The sequence below is a fragment of the Lepidothrix coronata genome, unplaced genomic scaffold (genome assembly GCF_001604755.1).
Source record: "Lepidothrix coronata isolate B3197 unplaced genomic scaffold, Lepidothrix_coronata-1.0 Scaffold285, whole genome shotgun sequence".
Lineage (NCBI taxonomy): Eukaryota > Metazoa > Chordata > Aves > Passeriformes > Pipridae > Lepidothrix > Lepidothrix coronata.
In genome coordinates this window covers 125167-141775 of record NW_016690465.1, presented here as the reverse complement: position 1 = coordinate 141775, position 16609 = coordinate 125167, and the positions used below count along the sequence as shown (strand labels likewise).

Here is a 16609-nt window from a genome sequence, read left to right as displayed (position 1 = left end):
GGGGTCTCAGCTGAGGGGGCAGAGGGGCAGAATCCCCCCCTGCCCTCCTGCCCTGCTGAGGGATCAGCCCAGGGCATGGAGAGGGTTCTGGGCTGGGGCAGGTCCAGCCTCTCACCCATTATCAGGGCTGTTCTCCATCGATCCATCACTCCCTTCATCCCCAGTCTGTGCTGATAACAGGAGTTGTCCCAACCCAGGTGCAGGGCTTTGCCCTTGGCCTTGTTGAACCCCCTGAGGTTGGCACAGCCCCACCTGTCCAGCCTGTCTGGGCCCCTCTGGTTGCCCCATCCCTTCCCCCCAGTGTGTGACGGCCCCACAGCTCGGTGTTATCAGTAATTATTAACAAATTATCCTTGTGCTGTGTGTTACTGCCAGATACGAGCTGAGATAACAAAAACAGGTTTGGGGTGATAATTGATTTTGTAAGTCTGACTTTTCCCCCTTTGTCTCCAGTTTCTCCCTGGGCTGGAAAACACCAGTGAGGTCAGTCCTTGTCAGGCTGCCCAGAGTGGGGCAGGGCTGGTCTGGTGGGGAAGGAACACGGGGGAAAATTTAGGAGAGTGCCCTCAAGGCTCAAAGCAATTCTGGTGGAGGTGTTGGCTGAGGCTTGGTGGTAGTAAAGGGTAGTCTGAGGCTGTGCAAATGCCCAAATCCCCGTGGTCCCTGTGGTTCCATGTTGAGTTTTTAATGCACGTGAAACTCTTAAATGAGGAGCCCTCGGTGGAGCTGGAGAGTTGGCAGAGCAGAGCCTGTGCCCTAAGGTGTATTTGATGGTGGAGCTGTGGGATGACCAGGAATGCTGCCATCCACAAGTCTGGTTTTGGGAGCAGGGAGCTCACCTTGATGTGAACAGAAATTCCACAGAGCAAAACCAAAAGATTTGGCCTCAAGATCCTGGGCTTGGACTTGGCCTGCCAAAGCAGGACAGAGGAGCTGATCCAAAGGCTCCTCTGTGTGCGGAATTCCCTCGGATTGAGTTGGCTCTTCCCCTCCCAGCAGCCACGGACAGGGAGTGCCCCCAGCGTGCTCCAGTCCCTTGTGGAGGTGCCTGGCTGTGGAGCAGCAGATCGTGCCTGGCTGTGGAGCAGCAGATCGTGCCTGGCTGTGGAGCAGCAGATCGTGCCTGGCTGTGGAGCAGCAGATCATGCCTGGCTGTGGAGCAGCAGATTGTACCTGGCTGTGGAGCAGCAGAGCGTGCCTGGCTGCCCAGCGAGCAGTTCCCGGTTCTGGAGTTGGGGGACTGAGTTCCTGCCCTGCTCTATGGTCTCACCTGGTAGTAAATCATGAGTATGGGAGTTTTCAGTGCCCGGCAGTGTCACCGATCCCTGGGTGTGCTGAGATACCTGGCCTGGCTGGCTAGGAGTCGATGTCCCACTGTACTGACCCAGCCTCAGCCCTCTGCAGCCCTCTCCTTCCCCGCTCTGCCCTCCTGAGTCCTGCAGCTCCAGGGCTGGTCGGTGCCATTCTCCAGGTGCTGACAGGCGCCGTCCCCGCAGGGCTGTGGGTGGGCAGGGCTGTCTCCAGAGTGGGGGTGTGTGCCGTGTCAGGGAGCTGTGACACCCCGCCAGCGATTTTGGCAGCTCCTGACAAGTAGCTGCAGCTTCTCCCTCGTAGCCTGCGGGAGGAGAGAGTGTGAGGGCAGGGTGTGGAGGGAATGGGCTGGGGCACGGGGAGAAGGTGCTACAGGAAGGATTTGCCTTTGGAAGGGCTTCATCCCCAGCAGCAGCTTTCTGGGCTCAAGAAGGGGGAGCGAATAACTGGGGTAGCAGCTTGGTCCAGCTCATAAGGGTCTTGGAGGGGGAGCCTTGGGGTGGGCTCGGTGGATGCAGAGGCCTTTTCCACTGCCAGTGACAGATCCCATGGTTCTGTCGGTGCTGTCTGAGCAGCTGCAGTGTGACAGCAGAGTGAGGGCTGGCAGGATTGAAGGGGGATTGCTGGAAGGTTTGGAACAGTGAAATGCCGTGTGCTCAGAGTGACAGCATCCCACTGTGCTGGGCACGGCCTGCTCCGATCAGGAGCCAGCCAAGGAGGGAGGGAGGGGATCCCTGCTCTTGCAGGGGAAGAGGGGAGCTGGCCTTGTGCTGTTTGAGCCCAGAGACTCCTCCAGGCTCATCCATGGAGGACACATCTTGGATTTGTGCTCACTGCAGCACTGTCCCTGTCACTGCTGTGGCCACCAATGCATAACCCTTTTTTGGGGGGAAGAGCTCTGTCTGTGACTGAGGCAGAGCAGCTTCTTGCCCTGGCCTGTGCTTTGCATTCCCTGCAGCCCTGTTCAATATTTGCTGTTCCAGTTGCTCCTCTTTAGGCTTTGGGCACCAGGGAGTTCACTCTGATGGATCATTTGGGAATTGCCTGTGCAGAGATGGCTTGTTGCTGCAAAAGGCTTGTTCTTGGGGGTTAAAAAAACCCCCACTTCAATAAGTTCTTTGTGATTCCAAGCAGCCCTTCTATGATTTGTGTTGATTAAAGAAACATCCTGCCTAAGACTTTAATGGAAACAAACACCTTGATGAGGCTGGGGCTGATAATGACGAACGGAATTAATTTCCTGCCTGATCAAAACAAGGTTTATTCCTTGTGCCCAGAGCTCTGCTGCACTACACAAGTTTGGTGATAAGGTTTTCTGCCCTGGGTGTGGCACGTTGGAGGTAAACCTGGAAAAGGGGCCAGGGAGGTCTCTTTGGGAACAAGAGGAGCAGCAGCTTTAGCAGTGCTGACATTTTAAACACACCAATGACACTGGCTGTGGCAGTGGCAGAACGGACTGGGAGTGCAGTGGGTGGCTGTTGTCCCCCTGCCCCTTGCAGAGAAAAGATGACTGTGAGTTGAAGGAGAGAGGAACAAAGCTGGGGGTGGAACTTGCTCAGAACCCCCCAATGATGGTGTCCAGCACCAAAAGCTGTGGATGTGCCAGCACTGGGGCACGGTGCTGCACCCCAGTGTCCTCTGCAGCAGCCAGGGGTCTCCTGGGGAGGGAGTGGCTCTTGGTGGGCACAGGGCGTGGGGGTCCAGCAGGAGCCTCAGCAAGGGTTTTTAGCTGGTGGGTGGCTCTTTCAGAAGGCAGTGAATTCCACACCAGGCATGTGGGGACATGGGTTAGTGGTGGCTTTGGCAGTGCTGGGTTAACAATTGGACCTGATGATCTCAGAGGGCTTTTCCAGCCTTAACAGTTCTGTGATTCAGGTGCCTCCCCGTGAGCTGTGTCTGGAGGAAGCGCTGGTGTCCCTTTGTGAACAGGCAGCTGGAGCTCGGCTTGTCCACTCCTTCCTCCAGCTGATCCCTGCAGATCTGCCCATAGGCTGAGCAGGCACCTTGTCACCAGGAGCAGTTTGTGCCCTCACCTTCTCTGTTCAGTGGTTTTGCTGCCTCTCTTGCAGGGTGAGTTCACACTGCTGCGGGACAGCCGGACGGACGGCAGCTTCCTGGTGCACCACTTCCTGTCCTTCTACCTGCGAGGTGGGTGAGCAGCAGCACTCCCGAGGCACGGCAACCACGGGGGTTCCTTCCCTTTGCTCCGTGAGCAGAGGCTGCTTGTGCAGAGCGTGAGGCTCCCTTGGGTTAACACAGAGCTTTGGGGTTGGGACTGGGGGATCCCAGTCCTGACTTGTGGGGACTCGCTCTGTACCCTTGGGTACATCCTGTCATGTCTGTGCCTTGTTTCCTCACCCAGCCTGGGGATCCTGGTCAGTCACAGGGGCTCTGACAGTGAGGTGTTCACTGCAATTCCTCACTGCTTCCGTGTTTTATAATGTAATTACACATATCAGGATCAACTAACAACAGACAAGCTCATAGTGAGTAAAGAAGCAAACAAAGGGCCTGGCAAGTTGCCTAATTGCTTTTCTGGGAACAGTTTCCCCAGTGAGTAACCTCCTGCTCCCTGTGCAGCAGGCACTGGACTCGACTCCTCCAGCTTTCTGCTGGCACAGCCACCAACCCAGCAAATCTGGTGCTGTTGGGCTTGAAAGGGAGCTCAGAGTGCTGGGCAGGAGGTGGTCTGAGAGCATCCTGCCCCCAGAACTGCCACTGCCTCAGCAGGGATTTACCCTGCTTGGAAATATTCTCTTGCTTAATGGAAAGAGGGAAACTGCGGGAAATGCCATGGAGAGCAGGTTGGTAGTGGTGTGAATGGTTCCTAGGGACTTGCCAGGCACTGCCTTGGGGTCTGCCCACATCCCATCCTGGCTCTGCTGATGTGCTGACCTGCAGCACTGCCCTGGGAGGAGCTGCCTGGAGCTGCCCATCTGCCTGGGAAAAGCCTTCCATCCCCTGTGGGTGGTCAGCCCTGTGGAACCTTACTGTCTCAGGACAGGTGTCCTTGCTGTCACCTGCTCCCTTCCACCCCAGGGCCTGGGTGCACTTACTCCCTGTCTGCAGCACCCCATGTTGTCCCCTTGGTGCCCAAAACCTTTGGGGCCTCCCTGTGGGGGCTCAGTGGGGCCAGTGCCTTGTTGCACTGGAGATCCATGTCCTGACATGCCCTGGTTGTGTTCATACCCGTAAGGCCAGGTTGTCACGTGGTTTTCCAAAATCCCATTTTAGTGAGTGAGGTGTCTTTGTAAAAATCCCTTGTTCTGTGCACTTTTCCAGTCAAGGACACTCACGAGAGCCAAACTGGGGGTTTTTGGCATGTCAGTGGTTTCAGGAGTTGGTGTCATGGTCGGCCACTGGCCTCCTTACAGTGACTCCAGCAAACGGTGCCAGGAGGTCCCAGGGCACCAGGGCAGGGGGCAGAACAGGGGCCTTACACTTTTGTGATGCCATCTTTTTCTTATTCCTTACCCCTCTTTTTAAACTAACATCTCCCCCAAAGTAGAAATCCTCTAGAAAGGTGAAAATTGAAAGCAGGGAGGGGTCTGCCTGGGCCTGTCAGGGTCCTTCCAGACAGCCCTGCGGCCTGGTTTGTGGGCTCTGCTAACAGCACTGCCCTGTGGAACTGCTGACATGTTTGTCCTCCCCAGCTGGCTGCAAGGTTTGCTTCGTGGCCCTGCTCCAGTCCTTCAGTCACTACAGCATCGTGGCACAGAAGCTGGTGAGTCTCTGGCTGCAGGTTCATCATTGCAGCTCCAGGTGGTTTCTGCTGGGTGGGAAGGAACGGGAGTGGGGAACAGGAATTGCGTGGGATGTTTCCAGGTCCTGGTGGGGACAGTCAGGGTTGGTGCTCCTGTGGTGGGGGCTGGAGAGCACTCAGGGGCAAAGCCCTGGCTGTGGGGTGCCCCACGGACAGGAGCTGGACGGCTGCTTGCTCTGTGCTGAGGAATGTTTCCTGGGGATCAGCGTTCCCAGCCAGGCCCACACTGGTACACGGAGTTCCCTTAATCCTCTGGGGAGGAGAGTGCCGTGGGGTGGGTGTTCCCAGGGCCCTGCACGCCGCAGGACACGCTGGCTGTGCGGCACAGGAGCTCCCCAGGGCACTCTGTCCCTGGTTGTGTTGGGATGAAGGGCTGGGTCACCTGGTCACAGGGACACCTGTGGGCCAAGCCACGAGTTTGAGCTGTATGAGGAGCCACACATTCCCATGTTCTTAGGGGTTTCCTTCCCACGGTGAGTCAGGCAAGGATTATGTGTACCCTGAAATGAAGAAGCAGAGAGCCAAGGTAGGCAGGATAATTCCCTGTGTCAGCAAATTGTCTGAGCTCCAGACTGCTGCTCTCAGCTGTTTGTACAACGCTCAGAGGTGAAACGCTCCAGGTGGGAAGCCCAGGTGACCTTCCAGGGCCGGAGGGATGGATTGGTCCTCCCTCCTCTGGCTCTGCTGGGAATCCATGAAGCCTTCCAGGTGCTGGGGAACCAGGTGTTGCACCTCCTGTATTCCCTGCTGTAAACAGGGGCCGAGTTTCCGTGCTGCTAAAAACCTGTGTTTTATTTACTGCTCAGTCTTTACCTTTTGAAAGCAGATCAGTGGTCTGAGGTACATGAAGTGGGCTGAGGGAATGGAGCTGTGACTCCCAGGTGGATACTCCACGTGGGATTCCCCTGCAGAGCAGATCCCCACTGAGCAAGCCAGCTCCCAACATGGAGCTGTCCCGGCCTTTGTGGTGCAGAGAGGAGGAAATCTTGGGGGGAACTTGCTGAATAGGGCAGGAAGTGGGGCACAGCAGCTGGTGTGGGGAGGAGATCCAGCTGTTAAATGCGGGCTCCCTGCCTGCTCCTGGAGCAGGATGGTGTCTGTCCCTGTGGTTCCTAACGTGGTGAGAGTTAACAGGAGCTGCTGTCATCTCCCTGCGGGAGAGGCTGAGCAGGGACAGACCGTGGGGATTAGCTGGAGTGCAGGTGCAGTGCAGGTCAGGGGCTGTGCTGTGTGACACTCCTGCAGAAAGGTGGCTGCCATGGAGGAGGGCATGAGAACAGCACGGTTTGCCCGGGGGGCTCAGAGAGCTGAGCCCAGCTCTGAGTCACTCTGGCATTGTAACTTCCCAGGTGCCCCTGTGCTGGGTTGGTGTGAACTCCTCCCAGGCTCTGCCGAGCTGGGGGTCCTAACATCAGACATCACTTATTTATAGCCGGCTTTCCATCACATCTTGTCTTTGCTTTAACCCTCCTGTGCCCAGAGGAGCATGCCAGGCTCAGTGAAGGGGGTTCTTGGCAGAGTAGTTTCACTCTTAGGTTTGTTTAAGGACTTGGTGCTGTAGATCTGTGCAGGAGACCAGCTGGGGTGCAGCACAGCCCCATTTCAGTGTGCCTGAGCTGTGTCCTGCTGCTGGGAGGTGACCTGCACACTCCACCCAGTGACCAGCTCCTTCCTTCCCGTCTCCTGTTCCTTGGGAATGCGCTCCAGACCAACTGCTGGGCTTTCCATGTTGGCCAGGAGAGTTGCAGAGATCAGGCTGTAGTTCCTCTGGGACTTGTGCTTGGAAGAATCTGACCCGTGAGCAGCCACCTGCTTTGTGTTACCTATCCAAAGTGACTGGACGTGAGCCCAGGTGTGCCCAAGTGGCCAAGACAGCCAGTGGCACCTGGTTTGTGCCAGCCCCAGTGTGGGCACAAGCCCAGGGCAGGGCCCGCCCCTGTGCTGGCACTGCTGAGGCACCTCCAGTCCTGGGGGCAGTTCTGGGCCCCTCACAACAGGACACTGAGGGGTTGGAGCGTGTGCAGGGAAGGGAAGGGAGCTGGGAAGGGGCTGGAGCAGCAGGAGCAGCTGAGGGAGCTGGGGGGGCTCAGCCTGGAGAAAAGGAGGCTCAGGGGGGACCTTCTGGCTCTGCAACCCCCTGACAGGAGGGGGGAGCCGGGGGGGGTCGGGCTCTGCTCCCAGGGAACAAGGGACAGGAGGAGAAGGAATGGCCTCAGTTGCAGGTTCAAGTTGGATACAGGGAAGATTCCTTCCTGGGAAGGGCTGTCCAGCCCTGGCAGAGCTGCCCAGGGCAGAGGTGGAGTCCCATCCCCGGAGGGATTTCAAAGCCCTGTGGATGTGGCACTTGGGGACATGGTCAGTGGTGGCCTTGGCAGTGCTGGGGGACCAGTTGGATTTGATGGTCTCAGAGGGCTTTTCCAATCTCAGTAATTCTATGATTATGCCTTTAGGAAAGATTGCACTTGGAAGAGCTTCAGAACTGAGTGATGCTCTTGTTTCCACTGGGAACTAGATGGTCCCAGGCCTGGGAGGAAGGTCCTGGAGCCAGAGTGGATTTTACAGCCTTTACACACTGGTTTGTGGATCTGGTCCCTGTACTGCCTGGGCAGTGCTACAGTGGGTATTTACACACAGCTGGAGTGCTGCTTCCATGTACGTGCTGCCTTCCCAGGGTACCACGTTTTACCAGTCCCAGACCAGTTCCTTGCGTGTCAGCCAAATGCAGGGATGTATTTTCACTGGCAGGAAAAAGCTTTCCTGGCTTTTTGTGCCCGTGTCCTCTTTTCCTGAGGATTTGCACTTCGTTTTCAGGGACAGTCAGTGTTTTTTGCCATGACCTTGCAGAGAACATGCTGGGCCGTAGCTGGACTAACAACACCAGGGCACTTTGCCAGGTTGGTGTTCCCGCCCTCGTTTGGACGAAGTTTGTTGTGTTTTAAAGGACAAACAGATTTGTCCTCGTTTGGTCTCCCTCTGGCCTGTCCCCTGTCCCTGCTCCAAGCCCTCAGCCCGGAGAACATGGCCTGGCCTGATCACTGATGGCCACACTTTGTCCCACAGCTGTGTTTGCTGATGGAGCTCATTCCTGCTGCCTCACATACTCCATTCCTTGCTCCCTCCAAATATTTTGCTTTCCCTTATGGAATGGCAGTTCTGGTTTGAGGGGACATCCTGGGCCCCACGCTCCAGGCAGCTTCCCAGAGGGATGGGAAGAGCTGAGCTGTGCTGCAGAGCCATTCCTGGCTGGATCCATAGCTGGCAGTGGGGTGGGATGCTGGGAGAGCAGGAAGGCTCTCAGGCTGTGAGTGCTGGGCAGCACCGTGTGTCCGTGGGCACTCAGGGAGGTGCCAGTGGCCATTTGGAGCAGTTTTCCCACTGTCTCCAAGCTGTCCTGTGCTGCTTCCAGAGGTTATGCTGGGCAGGCTGCTCCCTGGGAGACAGCAGAGCTGGCTGTGGCAGGGCACTGCAGGGGGTGAGTCCAGGTCTCTCTGGGCCCTGGTTCTCCACCTGGAAAATGAGGCTGGACTTGCTGTGTCCGTGTACCAAGGGGATGGAATTCCTGGTCTGACACACAGACACCCTGTCCCTGCTGCTGTGGCCCTTCCCTGCCACCCAGGCAGGCCCTGGTGGCACAGCACTGAGCTCCCCTCTGCACAGGGGACACTGCTTTGCTGCTGAAGTCCAGAGAGACGGTGTGTGCAGGAGGAAGTGGCTGAAGCAGAGGTAAAATCCGTTGCTGAGTTATTAGTAGTGAATTTAGTTGTGGCATTTCAGCAGGTTCCTGGTCCTGTGGGCTCCAGAAATGCCTGAGGGAATGAGGTTTGTGCTGCTGCTCTGCAGCCCAGCCCTGCTTTATGGCATGGCAGGTATTTATTTGCCAGCTGTTCCCTGCTCCTCACCTGCCACAGAAAGCTGCTTCTGTCCTTGGCTGGAAAGTTTTCCATGGGGTGTGCTTGCAATTGCCCAAAATGCTGATAGTTTGAAGTTATTTCTGGAGGGAGGTGTTGAAAAAAATCTATTGCTTTGTAGAGGGAGTTTGGAGGGAAAAGGAACATTCAGGCACACATTCCCTCCCAGCTGAGTAAGAGGAAAAAAGGGTAAACGTTCTTCTCAGGTAGCAGGATTCACTGGGTTGGGAGTCCAAGCGGCTTCCATTCAAAGCAGGAAGAGATGCCAGCAGGCAGGAGTTGGGTCAGGCCTCAGATTATTCTGAATAGCAATGTCCAAAGTGATAGTACTGCAAAACTGAGTCTGGGAAGTTCATTGTGGAATAGTTTGGGTTGGAAGGGACCTGAAAAGGTCACCTAGTCCGACCCCCCAGGAAATAGTTGTCCTGCATGGGATCATGGGATCACAGAGTAGTTAAGGCTGGAAAAAGCCTCTGAGTCCACTGAGTCCCAGCTGTCCCCCAGTACTGCCAAGGCCACCACTGACCATGTCCCCAGGTGCCACATCCACAGGGCTTTGAAATCCCTCCAGGGATGAGGACACCACCCCTGCCCTGGGCACCTGTGCCAGGGCTGGGCAGCTGTTTCAGGGAAGAAATTTCCCCAATATTCAACCTAAACATCCCCTGGCACAACTTGGAGGCCGTTCCCCTTGTCCTGTCCCTTGTTCCCTGGGAGCAGAGCCCGACCCCCCCCAGCTCCCCCCTCCTGTCCGGGAGTTGCAGAGCCAGAGGGTCCCTTCTGACTTTCACCAACTCCAACTCATGAACTTGGATATAAGGAAGTTTTTTACAATGAGGGTGGGGAGGCCCTGGCACAGGTTGCCCAGAGAAGCTGTGGCTGCCCCTGGATCCCTGGAAGTGTCCAAGGCCAGGCTGGACGGGGCTTGGAGCAACCTGGGAGAGTGAAAGTGTCCCTGCCCTTGGCAGGGGTGGCACTGGGTGGTCTTTAAAAGTCCCTTCCAGCCCAAGCTCTCTGGGGTTCTGTGATCTCCAGCTGGACTCTCCTCCATGTCTGCTGCAGCTCTGGGATGGCCCCGCTGGAGCTGGACGTGCCCCGCACGTGGCTCCCCTTGGCCTCCCCAGCACACAGGGCTGAGAGCGGGCTGTGCTTTGAGCCTTGGTCCCTCCTGCTCCTCCATGCGGATCAGGCTGAGGCCCTTCCCTTGGAGCCCTGGCTGCTCTCTCCCGGGTGTTGTGCAATGTCAGGGTGCCCACGGCTCTCCCCTGGTCAGGCCGTGCCCGGCTCGGGCGCGTGGGCTGTGCCGGGGAGTCGGCATTGCCACAACCCTGAGCTGGAGACAGGGAAAGCCAAAAGGGTTTGCCACCCATGGAGGGAGGGTGAAGCAATTGCTCACAGCAGGTCCTTGCAGGAGCCTGGGCCATCCTCTCCCTGCCTCTGCAGAGGCAGCTGGTTTTCTCCCGTGCCACCAGGCTGACTGCCCAGGAGGAGTGCCAGGATGTTTGATCCCCCAGATCCCAGCAGGGTTTTTTTAATGTCCTGGTAAAATACAGGGGAGGGAATGTGCCACCAGTGTGTCACAGAACCACCCATTTCACTGCTGAAGCACTGGCATTATCAGCACATTTAGATAAGATTTGATAACATTGGGCTGCTGCCCCGTGTGGTTCTGTTTGCACCATTTCTCCAGAGCTGTTCACTCAAAACCTGCTGTTTTCCTCTCTCCAGGGAGTCAATCTGACAGCTGCCAAGGAGCGGGGCCAGCTGGTCTTCCTGGAAGGCCTCAAGTCCTGCCTTGACCTCGTGTTTGGGGAGGAGGAGGAGCAGCCAGGGCAGCCCAGTCCTCTGCTGTTCCTGAGGTGAGCTGAGCCCAGCACAGAGTTCCCCCCATGTCCTGCCTCCACAGCCCCCAGAGCACCACCGAGTGAAGGGGAGCACCAGCACCAGGCACATCCCTGTGCGTGTCCTGGCCTGTCCCTCCCTGCTGTCAGAGAGGGAGTCTGTGCCCCTCTCGGGCATTCTGGGGGAATTCCTGCCCCCATCCACACTGCCAGCATGTTACAAGTCTAGAAAAACATTTATTTCAACACTCAGCAGGTTTGTGTCAAACAAAACTCCAGCCAAGTTGTTTTATTCCTTTTCTTTAATTATTTTGAGTTTTGATCTTATCCAAGGGGACAGTGCTGCTTTATCCATGCTGGCTTTTGGGTTTATTCCCACTTCACTTTCTCCATGCCCCACGGTAAGCTCAGCAAAGGCAAAACACTTCTCTGGAAGTGTTCAAGGCCAGGTTGGACGGGGTTTGGAGCAGCCTGGTCTAGTGGAAGGTGTCCCTATCCATGGCAGGGATGGACCTGGATGGGCTTTAAGGTCCCTTTCCATCCAAACCATTCCATGATCCTGGGGCCAGGCGGGAGGGTGTCACCACACACAGGGGTAAAGGAGCAGTGACTGAGGGCAGTGCAGGGCTTGGGGAGTGTCCCAGCAGAGGGGACAGGCGGGGGCAGAGGGTCCCCGTGCTGGGTCAGTGGGTGAGCAGGCCATGCCAGGCCCTGACACCTCCTCCATCTCTTGCAGTGAGAGCCCCTCCGACCTGCGGGCCCTGTTCGACTTCGTGCGCGTGTCCCTGAGTGCCCCGGGCAGCGAGGCCTGGGCGGGCCCCGTGCTGCTGCTGGATGACCTGAGTGTGCTGCTGGGCCTGGGGGCCACGCCCGTGGCCCTGCTGGACTTCATCCACTACTGCCGGGCCCTCGTGTGCTGCCAGCTGAAGGTACTGCTCCCCTGGGCCTGGGCTGAGCCTCCACAGCAAAGCCTGCCTTGGTTTGCTCTTTCCACCTGACCCTGGTGAAGCTTTGGAAGGCTTTGGCTGTCCAAGAGATTCAGACCGTTGCTCCGGGGTCGGTCTTTGGGAATTGTGTGAGTCCCTGGAATAGCTGTGCAGCTGGATTCCTGCTCTAGAGCCACTCTCAGGAGTTGTGTGAGTCCCTGAGTACCTGTGCAGGCTCCTGTGCAGCTGGATTCCCCCAGAGAAGGGTTCTCAGTGTCCCTGACATGTGAGCAGGGATTTGAGGTGTAAAATAGTGTTTCTTGGAGCTCCAGGCTCTCCAGAAATCCCAACTCACACCCGTGGTGGGGGGAGGCAGGGAAGGAAATGGGTTATGTGAGGGGTTGGTGACTCTCCCAGGGGACAGAAACAAGGGTCCCCTTGGAGGGCACCCCAGTCCCTGCTCCCACCAACCTGCAGTGTCTGCGTGTTGCTCCAGCTGGTTTCCAAGGGGCTGTGATGATGTCCAAGATCTGCCCAGTGATGTGCTGACTCCTGGGAGCACCACAGCCAGAGCTGGTTCCAGTCACCTCCAGACTCTGCCACCCACACCACCGTGTCCCCTCCTGGGAACTTCTGTGCGGGGTGAGGGCTGAAGGGGACGGTGTGGGGTGGGATGGTGGGGTCATCCTGCCCTTCACACAGTACGGGGTGTTGGGCTGAACGTGCTGACAGGGGGTGTTCTGCCTCTGCGCAATATTTACCTCCAAAGCAGCTATAAAAGATGAGAAACCATGCTAACACTTTTCTATTTCAGTCTGAGGTGTTCTGAAGCTTTCAAGTGCATTTTAATTGATTGAGAATTCCATGTTATTTTAAGTCCTTGGTGACTTACATCGTCTGGGCAGAGACTCTGGGGATGGATTTTAATAGAGTGGGTGTGTTGGGGAGCTCTTTGCTCCTTGTCAGAGCTGTGATTGTGTGAGTGTTGCTGCAGCCCTTCGGCCACCTCTTTATTTACCTGCTCTGAATTCAGTCAGTGCCATCTGCCCAGCCTGACAGACTGGTTTAACCAGACTCTGTCTCGTAACAGAGGCTCGAGGTATTTTTAGGCTGCACATTATGTGTGTGTGTGTGTGTGCACAGTGCACACACAGCAAGCTCTTCCAGAGTTTATAGGTCATGCAATCATAGAATGGTTTGGGTTGGAAGGGACCTTAAGGATCTTCCAGTCCCACCTGCTGCTGTGGGCCAGGACACCTTCCACTAGCCCAGGTTGCTCCAAGCCCTGTCCAACCTGCCCTTGGACACTTCCAGGGATGGGGCAGCCACAGCTTCTCTGGGCAGCCTATATTGGGGCCACACCACCCTCACAGGGGAGAATTCCTTCCCAATATCCCATCTCTCCCTGCCCTCTGGCAGTGGGAAGCCATTCCCTGTGTCCTGTCCCTCCATGCCTTGTCCCCAGTCCCTCTCCAGCTCTCCTGGAGCCCCTTTAGGCCCTGCAAGGGGCTCTCAGCTCTCCCTGGAGCCTTCTCTTCTCCAGGGGAACCCCCCCAGCTCTCCCAGCCTGGCTCCAGAGCAGAGGGGCTCCAGCCCTGGCAGCATCTCCGGGGCCTCCTCTGGACTCTCTCCAGCAGCTCCACGTCCTCCTGCTGCTGTTCCCAGGGCTGGAGCAGCTCTGCAGGGGGGTCTCAGCTGAGGGGGCAGAGGGGCAGAATCCCCCCCTGCCCTGCTGCCCTGCCGTGGGGTCAGCCCAGGGCACGTGGCCAGGGCATGTCCAGCCTGTCCCCCCCGCAGCCACTGGCTCTGTTCCCAGTGCAGTTCAGCTCAGCCCATACTGGGGGATGCCTGAGCTCAGCTGGGACCTCTGTGCACACTCCCATGTCCATCTCCCCTTCCTCCCCTGAGGGATGGGGCCCATCCAGTGGCTCATCCCTGCCTGCTGCTCCCGTTGCAGGGGAATGTCGTGGTGCTGGTTCACAGCAGTGAGGAGTCGGAGGACGAGGAGAACGAACTGGTTGTGAACTCCCTGTGCCATCACAGCGACCTGATCCTGTGGGCAGAGGGACTGGCCACCGGCTTCTGCAAGGATGTGCACGGGCAGGTGAGGCACGGGAGGGCACCCAGGGGTGGCACTGTCCCTGTCACCTGCAGCGCTGCCTGTGGGAGACAGCCTGGTGAAGGACTGATCCTGGGCACCAGGATCTGCTGCAACACCCGGGCTCCTATGGCTGTGACTCCACTTCTGTGGGGATATCTGGGGACATCCTGCCCCACCTGGGGACTCCCCCACCTCTGGAAGCTTTCCAGGGTTTATACAGCAGCTGCAGCACCGGTTTCTCCCACCCCAAGGTGATGGCAGAGAAAAATACCAATTTCCTGGGAAGTTTCCCCAGGGGTGGATCTGAGCCTGGCCAGTGGTGATCTCCTCGGGGCTGGGACAGCTTTGGAGTCTGATCCCTCATCGGGGTCTGCCACCACAGGGACAGGGACAGGCAGGGCTGCCACCACAGGGACAGGCAGTTGTGTGAGGGGTTATTTTTCAGTGATCCCCTCCCTGCAGGCCAGCAGAGGTGTGGGGGCAGCCAGAGGGATGATGTTCCTGTTCCTTTCCCTTGGCAGATGAAGATAATCCGGAGGGTGTCCCTGCAGCAGGCGGGGGAGCAGGACCTCGTCCAGATCTACCAGTACAAGATCCAGGACCGCAATGTCACCTTTTTCGCCAGGGGGCTGTCGGCTGCAGTCCTGTGAGGCTGTGACAGTGTGGGGCCAGCCTGGGAATGCCAGTCCCTGCCTCCTGCTAGCCTGGCAGCACCTTCCAGGAGCAGCACAGCAATCTGACCCGGGAGGGAGGCTCAGACACACCTGGAAGCGGTGCCAGCACGGGGATCAGCCTGCCCAGGGATGCCACATCCCTTTGTCCTCCCACCCGGTTCCCAGTGGGCTCAGGCCAAGAAGAGGAGCAAGAACGTGCAGGAATGGCAGGCGGGGGGTGCCCCGTGGGCTGGGTGTGCCTCACCTTTTCCGGTGTGTGCCAGGCGCTGGGGGAGCGCTGGCACGGCAGGAGATGACACAGTGGGCGGGGCAGGGATGGTCTGGCAGCCTCTGCAATGCTCTCCCTGTCCCAGCTCTGGCTGGGGGAGAGCTGCTCCACTCCAGCGTCCACACAGGGTAAATGCACAGCTCGTGTGCAGCCCCTCGCTGCAGTGGGACCTGGATGTTGCCTTCACTGGCTGATCCCTTGTGCTTCCCAAGCTCGTCCTTGGCTTTGGGGTTGGATAAACCCCTGTCCGTGAGCCTCTGTCTCAGCCACTGCTTCCCCATCCCAAATCCTGACCAGCAGTTACATGACCTGCCTGTACTGAAGCATTTTTTGGGATAATAATCCCTAATTTTAATGAGATAAGGGTACAGTGATGAAGTAACCACGGATTTCTGTGTGGGAACCACTCCCCACCGGCTCCTTGGCAGAGGGCAGGAATGGGCATCTCCCAAGCCTGGATGAGGAATGGGCTGTGGGTCCCCTCCCTCCCCATGGCCGGGAGGGCAATCCCGGGAGCAGAGCTCAGGCCTGGAGGTCTCCCAGCAGATGCTCAGCTGGGATCTCCCATTTATCCTGGGAGAGAAACAACATCCCACACGCCTGTGAGAGACAAGTGCCCTGCCAGGTCCTTGCAGGTCCAGAGCTGGGTAACAGCTCCGGCAGTGGGACGTGTTCCTGCATTTTCCATGGAGACTCAGTGACCCATCCTGCTGCAGGTTTGGGAATGGTCCCTTTGGCTTGAGTTTGGGAAGCCCTGGCTGAGTGATGGCAGTCCAGGGAGGCTGGGCAGGCTCTGAGGAACTGGGGAAGGGCAACCAGGGCCTCCATGTGCTGTAGGATCACATGAACTGTGGGTCTGTCCGTGCTCTGCCATGGAAATGGCAGTGCCAGGGCTGCTGCTGCCAGCCCAGTGTGCTGCCAGGGCCCAGGGGACAGTCTGCAAAGGGAGGAGGATGAGACAACCTGTGGTTCTTGGGGAAAGGAGCTGCTTAAAATACACCTGTAACGAGCATAGAATAGTACATAATTGGAGTAATGTCCGTGTGATTACCCTTGGAGAGATCCCAAAACCTCCTGGCTCAAAGCTCTGCCTGCCTCCTGTGGAACTGGCAGGGTGGCCGTGTGACATCACCGTGTGACATCACCGTGTGACATCACTGCTGGCCTTTGCCTGCTTTGTTCTGTGCTCACCCAGTGTCAGCATCCAAGAAACCAGGGCTGGGGAGCCTCAGCCTGAGCTCCATGTTCCCAGGATCTGAGCCCTTGGGGATGAGCTGCTCTGCCTGCACCCCGTGAGCAGGGGGAGCTTGGGCAGGGAGATTGCTGCTGGAGTAGGGGGTGGTGCTGCTGAGGACTGAGCCCAGCACTCCCAGCATCCCTGCCCATGTCCAGCACTGGCCTTGGCCATCAGGACATGGAGGGGCAGCCCTGCTGCGCCAAGGCCAGGGGCACGGCCAGGACCCAGCCGGGACCTCGCTCCGGAGCTGAGGCTGCGGGAGAGCAGCCAGGGAGCGGATATCGGAACGGTGCCGTCGGTGCCAGGACGGGGTGGCCTTGCCCAGGGTCAGCCCCCAGCTGCGTGCTCAGGGCTGTGCGAGCCAGAGCTTGGGCAATGCCGGGGAATCCAGCGGGATCGGGCTCGGCTTTGTTCCCTCGGGCAATGCTGGGGAATCCAGCGGGATAGGGCTCAGCTTTGTTCCCTTGGGCAATGCCGGGGAATCCAGCGGGATCGGAGTCGGCTTTGTTCCCTTGGGCAATGCTGGGGAATCCAGCGGGATCGGGCTCGGCTTTGTTCCCTTGGGCAATGCCGGGGAATC

General features: G+C 57.8%; 1 protein-coding gene across 2 annotated transcripts in view; it reads left to right on the top strand.

Moving 5' to 3' along the window:
• The window catches only part of ELP6 (elongator acetyltransferase complex subunit 6), a 17063-nt gene extending 1146 nt beyond the window's left edge, over nucleotides 1–15917 (top strand). For both annotated transcript variants that reach the window (XM_017836859.1, XM_017836860.1), the window contains exons 2-7: nucleotides 3381–3459; nucleotides 4965–5035; nucleotides 10711–10841; nucleotides 11560–11752; nucleotides 13707–13853; nucleotides 14372–15917. In XM_017836859.1, the coding sequence (XP_017692348.1) occupies nucleotides 3381–3459; nucleotides 4965–5035; nucleotides 10711–10841; nucleotides 11560–11752; nucleotides 13707–13853; nucleotides 14372–14500 (750 nt within the window). In that variant the 3' untranslated portion in view covers nucleotides 14501–15917. The remainder of the gene's footprint in view (nucleotides 1–3380; nucleotides 3460–4964; nucleotides 5036–10710; nucleotides 10842–11559; nucleotides 11753–13706; nucleotides 13854–14371) is intronic.
• The last annotated feature ends 692 nt before the right edge of the window (nucleotides 15918–16609 follow it).